Genomic DNA, 12667 nt, shown 5'->3' with positions numbered 1-12667 from the left:
TATTTATATATGAAGTAAGTGTCCTTAAATCGATTGTCCCAAATCAATCGCTTGGTAGGATTTAAGAGCAATCACTTTGACAGTAAACATTTTGAAGCTGTATTTATTTATTTTAGATAGCGGAACAGCCCACGAAAATCAAAAAATTGGACGTAGCCCCCCGTTCCTCTTGGGAACCAAGAAATACCGACTGTAGTAGCCTGACTCACTGTCTGGTAGGGGAGCATGTTCATGTCTGTTATTGGAGACTGGTGTTCCATGGCCCCATTCCCCAGCAACTTCTGTCAGCAGTTGCACACTTTCCGGTTTCATGGAAGTGGAGACCATGCCGTTAAAACACGGAGGGTAATGTGAGAACTGCATCCTGTAGTGTCTCTCTATAGTGCTTAGTACCCAAGGAGATATGCTTGGCAGTAGTTTCCACGCTGCCAGTTTCTCCGGGAGGGGGAAAAGTCTGGGCGGCTTGGTTAAACTGGGGGGCGATGTTAAATGTTCGGCATCCTGAAACATGGCAGGAAAAACTGAAGAGCTAACACTTTATTGGAGACTGGTGTTGCCCGAAACACCAGTGGTGGCAGAGCAAAACACCGACCTCCTGGGGTGCCAGGGAGAACACTTCATTCTCGAAAGGAATTCTGTGTGCCTCTTCCCATTGGGGGGGCCACCCCCATGGTCCTGGGCACATAAACCTCAGGGATGCTTTGTGAAGAAGACAATATGCCAGTCTGGGCTCTTTTGAGGTGGATTGCGAAGCGCGGCGCGACACACCCCAATCTTTACGAGGGGGTGCCTGGCTCAAAAACACTCTCCTTGTGTGTTTCATGCCTTGCAAGAGTCAGACCCGGTCGAGACTGGGTGGCCGACAGTCCTGACTCTTGAGCACGGCGGGGAAGGAATTTCCAAAGGCTTGTTCAAATAAACTTTGCCTCATGAGCCTAGTGGCGAACGAGTTAACGACATCACCAAACAGGCCGGAAGGCGAGACAGGGGCATCAAGGAGAAATGCACGATCCTATGCTTGATGCCGCTGAGATTCAGCCACAAGTCTGTGGCCCGGCATAATTCCAGAACGCCCTATTTTAAAGAGCCCCGCCAGTACCCAAGTCTCTCAGCTGGTCAGCCTGGTAGGCCTGCAAAACTGTCATGGTGTGCAATGGAGCACCAACCAGACCTGCTGCCTGAAAAGCTTTTCCCTCCAGAGAAGATAAAAGTCTACACAGCTTAAAAGGAAGTATTAGCTTTTCAGGGAGAATGATGTCCCAGGAGAGAGATAGCCTGGAAGCGTCTCTTCTATCTGGGCATCATCATATAACCCTGCGCTTCCACCTCAACTATATTCAAACAAATAAATAAGTAGATGGCAGGAAAACACGGGATAAATACAGCTTACTCCATGAAAGGGTTAACTCATATGGATTTTGCTAAGAAAAAGAAAGAGAACATCGTTGAGGCTCCGCCCCCCAACCACCCAACAGAACCTGCAGAACCTAATGTTTTTTTTTTTTTTTTTTGTAAATGCTTGGGTGCTATTTCCTTTTTCCGCGGAGCGAGAGAGAATGTTTATCCTTGCCATTCACAAGAAGCGTAGCGCGCGCTTGGGAGGGGACAAAGGGATTTCCCGATTCAACGATGGAGTGAGAGATAGGAGTTTTAAATCCGTCTCTCACAGCTCTGCTGGATACACACGTTTTAAGCCCCAGAAATGCGCTGGGTCCGGAGCTTCTCAAGGAATGTGGGGCGCGCGCGAGCACTTTATTCGAAGCAGTAAAGTGTAGAGATCACCCTCCGATATGGATTTATCAGACACGGAGGGATATCTCAATTAAAACTCTGCCATAATGGTGAGTTAAACACTTTCTTATTTTGCTGGTTTAAACACAGACACACACACACAACAAGGTCAGTTAAGACAAAAGATCTGAGGAATGTTTCCGGTTCACTCCTATTTATAACCTGCAGGTGCGTCTCATCAGATGACGTCACCCGACCGAAGTTATATAAGCCAAAATTTGGCGTGTTTGACACACACATGCTTCACAACCGGCAACATGACGAGATGTTTCCCATAGCGTTTTCACGCAGCATCGAGTGTAGCCTTTAAAAGGGAACTCTGTATGACCCTGGCCACTGTACTGTAACTCAGTAATCTTCTTATAGCCTAGGCCATCTATGTGCAGAGCAAATTGTAATTCTCAAATCATCAAAGAATTCTTTGCTATAAGGTGCCATGTTCAACATCCAGTGGTCGGTATGAGATGATTGTACTCAAATCACAAAATTTTAACTGCTCTAATACAATACACAAGTCCTGTCAAGCAGGCAAAAACATGAACTTTTTGGAAAAAAAGAACAAGAAACCCAAGAGTCTTCGTCTTAATCTCTGACCTTTCTGATTACGAGTGGCGAGAGATATTGTAAATTGCCTGCAAAGGTACACAGCAACTTTGTTGTTTTTAAACTCATTTTAAAGTGGCAGTTAGATAGAGCAATCTAAATTTTAAATGCATAGTCTTCACTGACTGATTCTTGTTTGATTTTAGGACTGATCTTAAGCCATTGTATACTTATGATAAAACACAAGAGAGAAAACAAAACACTAATGTTATTTCAAATGCCTGCCAGTCATTATTAAAAAAAATACTTGGGACCACACTGATGTGTAAATTTTTATTAGATTTTGATGGGTTTTGATGATTTGATTTAGGTTTGTATACAAGTATTCTTAATAGTTTCCTAAGGGGTAAATCTGAATGTTGAGCAATGTAACTTCTATCTCTTCTTGCTCCCAGCTAATGTAATAAAATGGTGCTTTCACAGAATTACTAAATGAATTAACTTATGTTCAGTTTATTTATATTAAAAATAATTCGGTATAATACGATAATGGACTGTAATTATTACAACATAAACCTTTAAATTAGACAGTTCTGGACTGTAAAAAAGATGTTAATGAACCGTAAATATTACAATGTAAACCCTGGAATTAAACTGTAATCTGGTAAAACCAATAATGTTGCTACCACATTTTTGACGGTAAAGTTCTGCCTACCACAGTTGCTGTTTTTTTACTCTAAAATTAACAGTTTATTTTTTACAGTGTTCGTGGGTGTGTTAATTTTGTGTGGTGTCTACAAATCACACACTGAATCTGCATCCAGCTTATGGGATGCGGACACTGATTAGCCTGAGCGGCTTGGAAGATGTTGTAGGTCGCAATAGTGATGTTAACTTGTTTCTCGTAGACTTCCTTAGGGTTTTTTTCCTTTCGGGGTCAGTCCATCCCACAGGTGATTTGTTCAATCGGATGTGGTTGCTGGGCTTAGCCACGCCTCACGTGGTTCTCCCTTTTGTGCATACCTTAGCCCGGTGTTCCGGCTGTCATGTGGGGCCGTTAGGTTGGAGTTTTTAATTCCTTTTATAAAGTAATTTAGCAGGAGCTGTGTTCATGCTACCAATTTCCCGTGTTCACCAATGTTCTTTGCATAAAGCCAGCTTCAGCTTGACATCAAATGTTACATATCTTACCCACTCATTCATTCCCTTATCTAATAAAAGGTGTTTGTAAATGCTGATTGCACCTTTAAAGGTTATGCAGAATAATCAAACATACACACAGGAAAAAAAACATACTGAGTAAATATATGTATTGTATTCTCACTGACCTGCCTAGGTTCTTCATTTACTAACTAGTAAAATGGCTAACTTACAGTGCCATTTTTCAGTGTCAGTAACATGTATGCTAACCCATGTTCCTTGTTCCCATATTTTGGAAGTATTTACCATTTAAAGTATATTAACCTTCCATGACCCACCTTTTAAATAATTGGTAATGTGTAAAAAAATGGTATACTCAGACCATCCTACGTCAAGGTTCCCATTTTACTTTTGATCTTGTACAGCACAAGTGTCCCCTTTTTGCCAATGGACCACATATTTAGAATTGTTGCCATATTTCTTAACCATCTTCTCGCAGGTTGCCAAACAAACATACAAACTCTTCTCTGTCGCGATTGTTTTCAAAGGTGAGGAGCTCTTTAATTTGTTTTTTGTTGTTGTTGTTGTTTTACTTTACAGCAGTGATCCTGTAGAGTGTGACTAGGGATGTTCCTTGCTAATTTTTAAACGGTTTTAAAAATGGTCTATCCATTTGTGTGTGTGTGTGTGTGTGTGTGTGTGTGTGCATGCACATTTTTCACACACACACCCTGTGAGCACAAACGAAAACACTTATCTTTCGGGATTTATTTTTAAAAAAATTTTAAGGTAAAGTACAGGTTAATTTGTTTTATTTTTACTTTATATTTTGTATTAATTATGTTATGTATTTTTTTTTTAGGCTGTAGAACGAATAATTTAAGTTTCCATTATTCCCTATGGGAAAATTAAATTTGGTTTACGAGTGGTTTGGAATACAAGCCCGCTTCCGGAACAAATTATGCTCGTAATCCGAGGTTCCACTGTAGTTACTTGTATGAACTAACTACTTTTAATTATCCAGGTTGGATTATCTATTTATTTGGTTTATTTTTTTTTACTTCTTCTTGCACTTGCAAAAGGTGTGATTACCTTTTTATAAATGCATTTCTAAAACTAATAGTTTGTCTTTACACATTCCCTACCTAAGGTTTTATTTTTCTCATTTAATAATAATCTATAACATGAGGATAATTTAAATCTAAAAAAAAAAGGCAATTCACAATGTGCTGGAATAAAATGCACTATAAATTTAGACATTCTACTTTAACAAGGGACATATTTATCTTTTAGAATAGAAACTTACGTTACATTTTGGTCAAGCCTTTGGAAAGTTTCAAATAAGTTTTAGTAAGTGTTTTTATTTTATTAAAGTGTTACATGTAAAATACTAAGAACAGCTACGTAGGGACTTGTGTAAGATATCATAGTTCAGTTTTCTGCTTCACCACAACCTTTGTGAAATAAGTTGAGATGTGTGAAGGGGAAGTTATGAGTGTATTTAAACTACATTTCTGTCTGAACATCTTCCAGTCTCAGTGCTGCTGTGCTGAATGTGATTCCCATCATGCACCTGGTACAGGACCTCCTCCTCCTACTGCTGCTCAGCATCACATTGGTTCAGTGCTGTACTACAAAGGTGAGCTAATGTAAAATGTTACATTTACAAACTGCTTTTATTTGCTATTTATATATTTACTAATTTATAAAAAAAAAGTTTACAGATATTTTAAATATTTTTTTTTACTCAGGAAATGGTTAATGAGACATCAAAGGAGAGTGGTAAGATGATATTAGATCAAGACTCTTAGTAATTTCTTTCTTTCTTTAGTTTAGATAGTATATTATATATTATGACAACTTCAGACTAACAGAAAGCTTTGTTTTAGTAATTTTACCAAATTCATCCATTTCAGATAACAACATTGACCAGGATTATTTCACTGTATCTGCCATAATTGAGCGAGCTAACAAGAATGTTGGTAAACAAACAACTGTTTATATCCTATACATTTTACAACTTATCTGTGTATTCTGTCTTTATTTGTAAATCTTATTAAAAATTATAAGGCTTACAGTTTACTTGTATTTTATAAAAGCTTTGATTTATTTAGATAAATGACAAATTAAAAACTAGTTATTAATAATAATATTAATTTTATTTATTTATAATACCTAGTTTTTTTGTGGATGTAAATTACAAGTAGTATCAAGTGGACAGGTGTGTGTTTTACTCAACAGGAAAGTTAAACAGGGGGTTCACCATTGTGGATGGAGACATAGCGGTGAACACCGGTCTCCAGAATGCAGATCCTTGTACATCTCGCAAATGCAAGTGGCCCAGAGGAAAAAATAGAAAGGTTTATGTGCCCTATGTCATTTCCAGGCAGTACTGTGAGTATAGTTCCTTATCTGTTTCAAAGTATGATTATTGATGATTTCAAAAATTACTATTAAATAGCTTCTCTTTGATCTGTTGTGCAGCACCCTCTGAAAAATGTGTTATTAAACGTGCGCTGAACTCCTTTGCAAAGTCGACTTGCATCCGATTCATACGTCGCACCAATGAAGAAAACTACATCCATATAATATCAGACAGCGGGTATGTCAGCAGTTTAAATACTGACAGATTAAAAAATTATATTATAAAACTGTTCTGATTTTATTAAAAGATTTATCACCTTTGTACAGGTGCTACTCCTATATAGGACGCATTGGAGGAAAGCAGGTGTTGTCTCTAGAACGTAATGGGTGTGTTTATTTTGATACCATTCAACATGAGCTTCTCCATGCTCTGGGTTTTAACCATGAACAGACACGTAGTGACCGTGACAAGCATGTCAAAATTCTCTATGAAAATATTAAACCAGGTAAGTAGAGGAGACATTCATCTTTCCTTATGTCTCGACAATAAAATCAGTTCACATCTATTATATTATCACTTCCTAACTGTGACAGTGAACATTACACTGAACTTAAACTAAGAGGAAAAAAAAAAATTGGTTTTTTTTGTACTTTATTTATTTTGAATACAGAACATAGAAATTGTTGTCAAGACCATAAATCTTTTCCAGAGCAGTTTTCATATATTAGTATTTTGACCTCCCTTAAAATCCTGCTTCAGGTAACTTTGTAAGTAAATAATCTAGAAAAAAAAACATTTATCAAGAAGACTGAAATTGCAAATAAAATACCTAAATATTTCTAAATGTGTAATCTAAAGGTAGAAAGAGAAAAATAATGCACTGTGGTTTATGTGGCGGTAGAGGCTTTTGTTCTGATGGAAAAAGAAAGTAAAAAAAAAATCACTGCAATTATTTGTTTAATATATTTATAGGAGAAGAACATAATTTTAAGAAAATTAACACCAACAATTTAAACACACCATATGACTACAATTCTGTCATGCATTATTCAAGGTAAAGTATCATTACTTTTGTTTTATAAACAATTTGCTCCAAGGCCACAGTATTAATTGCTCACACACTTTTTTGGTTTAGGTATGCTTTCTCCAAGAACGGCAAGCCTACCATCGTCCCTATACCATGTAAAAATGTTTCCATTGGACGTGCCACAAGAATGAGCGCAAATGATATCCTGCGTGTTAACAGGCTCTACTGCCGTTAAACTCTCTATTAACATCACTAGATTGTTCATAATACGTTTGCAAACTGTTTGCCGAATATGATACTGAAATATTCTCTCTTTTTTTTTATTATTAATGATAAAATTTCTCTGTTCTTTAATACATCAGAAGGTTTCTCTTTTCTGATAAGCCTATTTTAAATAACCCCAACTTTTACCATCATTAATAAAATGCATGATAAAGACCAGTGTCTGCCTTGATTTGTTATACTTTAAAACATTTTCAGCAAATATTCATTTACATATTTGGTATAGAAAAACTATTGCAAAATCTGAGAATTAGAGTACTATTCTGCAGCCATTTGAGTCACTTAAGCATAAGTATACCATAGGAACTGCTTGATGTAAGATTATTTAAATAAATAAACTTAAATAATAATAAATGCATTTATAAATTTTATAATAAATTAAATACACCAGATATACCAGTAATGGAAACTAACAAGATTTCAATAAATAAACAACACAGTTCAGCTATAACAGTTGATGTTAATTGATGTTAATATGGGGTCCAGGTAGTTATTGGAGACAATTGCAGTCTTAAACTGTCGAGCAACCGCAGCCAAGTCAAGTCCTCAGAGAAACAGCTGTCAACACCAGTCGAGGCCAGAACCGTCTTTATGGTAGAGTGAAACCATCTCCAGACACCAGACACATCCCAAAGAGACACACGGGGCATCCATGTGACGAGAACTCCAACCAGAAGCGGGGCACTAGGATGGGTCAGACAGGTCCAGGGCAGAGGGAGTCTGGATTACTGGCAGCTCAGGAATGACTAAAGGATGAGCACAAATGATATCCTGAGTGTTAACAGGCTCTACTGCCGGTAATCTCTCGCTTAACATCACCAGATTATTCACAACAGTTAAAGGCTTGGGCTTTAGGCAGTTTTTTCTATTGCTGCCGGTGTGAGTACATCCTGCCAGTATCGTTTTGTTAGATCTAACGTCAAGATAAAGCGGGCTTTTCCAAGTCGATCCATTAAACCCTGGGTAGTGGATAGGCGTAGAAACAAGAAAATTTGTTTACTTTGTGGAAATCATGGCATAAACGAATTGACCCATCGGGGTTCTGCACCATTAATTTTAGAGTATGTTCTCTATCTCGGTGTCACCATAGAGGATGTGAGGAGGGAATTCCGTCACCGATGCCCAGGGAAGGCTGGAGGAGCTGATGGCCTCAGCCCCCTGGTACTTAAGGTTGTGCCACTCAGCTGTGTTTTATTTTTCAGCACATTAACCTAAACAACAGACTAAACATTTTTAGTCTGAACAACAGACATCTCCCTGGAAAAAGACTTGTCTGTTTCCTGTGCCCAAAAATAAACACCCATGCCCTCACAATAACTGCAGACCCATAGTTTTGACCTCACATCATAAAGTCAATGGAAAGACTAGTCCTGAATCACACTTCATTCCACTTTAAAGACATTGCTGGACCACTTGCAGTTTGCCTATCAACCCCACATTAGTGTGACACCATCATCTTCCTCCTCCAGAGAGCTTACATTAATCTTGAGGAGATAGGCAGCACAGCCCTACTCAGCAATAGGCTACTGAACATGTGGGTAGAAACTAGACTGTATAATCTAGACCTGGATAATCAACTACCTCACAGATGTTTTATAATTTGTGTGTTTTTGCAGTGCAATCTTCTATGCTGTAGTATGTAAGGGAGAAGAGTAAAGAGAGATGATACCAACAGATTCAATAAACGTATTAGTAATGCTGGCTTTGTCATTGGAGTGGAGCTGGGGTCTCTGGCAGAGGTTTCTAAAAGGAGAATGCTGAAGAAACTTCTCATGGTTCTAAAGAATATGGCCCATCTGCTGCATGCCACACTGGTGCAGTGATAGACTGAAATCACCAAAAGCACCTCAGAACACCACAGGATGCCTTTTCTTCCTTTGGCCATCAAACTTTATAACTTTTCTTCTTTCTGTGGGAAGGAGAGATAAAATAATGGTCACAGACTCGAAACAGGTGCACTAGCATTACTTCTGCAATCTGTATGCATGGGTTCCTCAATATTATGTGCAACATCATTTACCAATATCATGTGCAATATATTTAGCAATATCATGTGCAATATTACTTATCATTGTTGCTATGTGAATTCTACATCAGAATCTGGTTTCTAATACTCTATTGCTACCGGTTGCTGCATTCTATTTTGTAGGTTGTTGCATTCTTCTTCTGTCTATTTCATATATAGTTCGTGGATTTTTTTGTGTTTTTGTTTTACTACACTTTATTGCATGTATATGTTTGACCTTTTATTGCTCTTAGAGCATTTTCTGGCACAAAAACTTTCCTCTGAGATTAATAAAGTTTTATCTTATCTTATCTTATTCTATCTTATCTTATCTTATTCCACATACAGTATAATGCTAAATTATATTATATTATGTTTAAATCTGAAACACAGGAGTTTAAATTATATGTTCCTAAAAATTATCTTAAGGTTACACTTGTTCCTGTTGCTAGTGCACCTTAACATTCCACACCTTTCCCTTCCAGGAAACTTTTTCATGAATATGCTTTGATGCACCATCTTCTGTGGTATCATCTTAAGCTCCTTGTGGAGGTGCTAAATGATAATCTGGACAACAGCAGTCTTCCCATAGATGTACTAAAATAGACCAAGAGACACATGGTATTTATTCTGTATGAATAATAATTTACTTAAATTCTAAATTAAATATTCTAATATTGTGGGGCATTTATATTCTGAGTTACCATGGTGATGCACAAAGTAATTTAACTACAGCGAAGGGCCAGAGTTTATTCTAACAAAGCTCCAAAGGTATGCCTTAGACACAGTCTCATTGTTTAGGTCTAGGCTAAAAAACTATTTATATAGCCAAGCATTTTGCTTTAGGTAAAGGAGCAGTTCTGGGGGACTTATGGACGTAGAGTATTATGGTGAACTGGTATGTTTAGATGCTGTCTTCCCCACTCTCTTTGATTACTCAGGTTTGTTGATGGTGAAGTGATTGGTTGCTTTATATCTCAGGGAGCCCTGATGTCTGTTTCCTTCTGACTCTCCCTTTAAGTCATAGTTAGTCCTGCCAAAGTCTCTGCTTGCACTCTGCACCAAATATACTTTCACTTCATACATTGTGTGATTGTGACCATACCTAACTGTTATCTCTCCTTTTCTTCAGCTTCCTCTTATCTCTCTTCTCCTCTCTCTCCCTCTCTCTTTCTCTCACTCTGTCTCTCTGTTGAGCTTTACATGTTGCTCCTGAGCTGCCAGTGCATATTGAACCCAATAAGATTACACAGAATACACAGAAAACCTGAGTGGGCTCAAGTGGAAGACTGTGGAGTGATTAAAACCAAATGCAACTGCCAAAGAAGTGGTCTTTGTAAAAAAAAAAAAATGGTAAAGTGCTTGGTAAAGAAGCAGAGCAAAAAAACTTTCTGGCCATTGAATGTATTAAAGGATGGCAATTAATTTGATTTTCGTCTTTAAAAAATTATCTGGAGAAGAGGGAGACAGTGCTAAATCTTAACAGAAAACAAATAGCAACTCTTCATCAGAAAATGTAGAAAATAAAAAATACAGTAGGATGTAAAAACGACATTTTATGTATGTTTCTCTGATCTTCTGTACCCTACTGTGGAAATTTCATGTAATCTCATACTGAATTTTACTATGGTATGGTAACTATGATTACTATGGTAAGCTAAGTATACCTGTGGTTTTTCAGAGATTATCGTGGTAGGTAACATAGGACTTTCTAGAATACGAGGGTGAGTATTTTTGTGTAAGAGTACAATTGGGTACCACAGTGCTACCAAAGTTCATCAAGTACCCAACATGGTATATATTGTTATACCATGGTACCAAATATCATATACAGTGAAACCTTGGATTATGAGCATAATTCATTCCAAATGCGGGCACGTATTTCAAAACACTAGTAAACCAAATAAATTTTTCCCAAAAGGGATCATGGAAACTCAAATCATTCGTTCCACAGCCCCGAGAAAAAAAAAATCCATACAAATAATTAATACAAAATATAAAGTAAAAATTAAATTAATCTGCATTTTTAACAAGAAAAAAGTAAAAATAAATCCTGACAGATAAGTGTTTCTGTTTGTGCACGCAGGTGCTGTGTGTGTGTGTGTGTGTGTGTGTGTGTGTGTGTGTGTGTTTATATATGTAAAGATAAAGTAAAAGAAGAAAAGGAATTGGCCCCTTCCCTCCATCTCGTCATCTTACACAGTAAACCTTCCTCCTCTCCTATTTAGGTTTCACATACACACACTAACGGAAAGACTATTTTATTGAAAAATTTTGCAACGGACATTGCTGTTTCAGGGGGCAGAGGGGGTCTGGATCACTGAAAACTCAGGAGTGCTTGTGTGTGCGCTAATCCAGTCTCTGAATGTTAAGTCTGATGGCTTGTGGTTTGGTTTTCTGTTGCACAGCCTAAATTGACCTTTTAGTGTGTTGCCTAAATGCTTTGGTACCTTTGGCAGAAGGGTGTGTATAGTCATCGACAATAATAGTGACTTTGCAGATGCCCTCACCATCCTCCCTCACCTGCTCTCCCCATGCACTGCAGGGTCTTGCAATGCAAGATGTTGCAGATCCCAAACCAGACAGTGATGTAGGTGCCCAGGATGCTCTCCACAGTCCCACTGTAGAATGTGGTGAGGATGGGAGGAGGGAGATGGGCTTTCTGTGATCTTCTGATGCCATTCTGTGATCTCCTGAAGTCAACAACATCTTTAGTTTTGTTCACATTTAGAGACAGGTTGCTGGTTCTGCACATCTCTTGTGAGTTAGCAGAGTGAACAGCAGTGCACAGAGCACACAGTCTTACTGTAAGTTCCCCACTGCTCAGTGTGGTGGCGCTGGAGATTCTGATTCAGACTGACTGTCAGTATCGCTGTCAGAAAGACCAGGATCCAGATGCATAGGAAGGTGTTCAGGCCCATCAGGCTCAGGTGTTTTATCAGGTACAGAGGAATGATTGTGTTAAATGCTAAACTAAAGCATTGACTTAATAGTTTTTCAGCTGAGACTTAAACACTGAGACTGTGCCTGAGATATAAAAAAAAAAAATCTCTGATCAAAAGTGTGGTGGATCAAAAGGAGGAATTGCCGCATAGCCAGCTGATGTCCAAAATCCTTTTGTGACTGTTTTATTTATTTATTTTATTTTTATTTTTGTGTGTGTGTGTGTGTGTGTGTGTGTGTGTGTGTGAAGACCTACCTGCGGGAGAAATAAGAAGTTCTGAGTAAAGATGCAGAACAGAAAAATGTTCTAGCCTTTTACAATAATAAATTATGGCAGTCAATCAGGTTTGGTTACATTTTTTTTAAAAATAGTAAGAAAAACACAGCTGTTTGCCTAATAATAATAATAATAATAACAATCATCATCATCATCATCATCATCATCATCATGGACAATGTCCTGATGGAGATAGATAGAAGGCAAGGTACTGTACATTAGAGCAGGGCCCTAGCCGGAGAAGCTTAATTGACATGTACTAAAGCAGCAATGTTACTACACATAGCAATGGAG

At 37.9% G+C, this 12667-nt stretch overlaps 1 protein-coding gene across 1 annotated transcript; it reads left to right on the top strand.

Moving 5' to 3' along the window:
• The first annotated feature begins 5018 nt into the window (after window positions 1-5018).
• On the top strand, window positions 5019-7271 carry LOC128507302 (high choriolytic enzyme 1-like). Its single transcript, XM_053478072.1, has 8 exons — window positions 5019-5113; window positions 5226-5256; window positions 5391-5456; window positions 5716-5868; window positions 5959-6076; window positions 6166-6344; window positions 6812-6893; window positions 6975-7271. Exons 1-8 carry the CDS (start codon window positions 5042-5044, stop codon window positions 7099-7101), a joined length of 828 nt encoding a protein of 275 aa, XP_053334047.1. The 5' UTR covers window positions 5019-5041; the 3' UTR covers window positions 7102-7271.
• The last annotated feature ends 5396 nt before the right edge of the window (window positions 7272-12667 follow it).

The sequence above is a fragment of the Clarias gariepinus genome, chromosome 2, assembly GCF_024256425.1.
Source record: "Clarias gariepinus isolate MV-2021 ecotype Netherlands chromosome 2, CGAR_prim_01v2, whole genome shotgun sequence".
Taxonomy (NCBI): domain Eukaryota; kingdom Metazoa; phylum Chordata; class Actinopteri; order Siluriformes; family Clariidae; genus Clarias; species Clarias gariepinus.
This window is presented reverse-complemented; position numbering and strand designations above follow the sequence as displayed.

Excerpts from the sequence above, each read along its gene's own strand:
- LOC128507302 (XM_053478072.1), top strand. The coding sequence starts at position 5,042 with ATGCACCTGGTACAGGACCTCCTCCTCCTACTGCTGCTCAGCATCACA. Across the intron at positions 5,257-5,390 it reads TGAGACATCAAAGGAGAGTG|ATAACAACATTGACCAGGAT; the intron begins GTAAGATGATAT and ends CATCCATTTCAG. Across the intron at positions 6,894-6,974 it reads TCTGTCATGCATTATTCAAG|GTATGCTTTCTCCAAGAACG; the intron begins GTAAAGTATCAT and ends TTTTTGGTTTAG.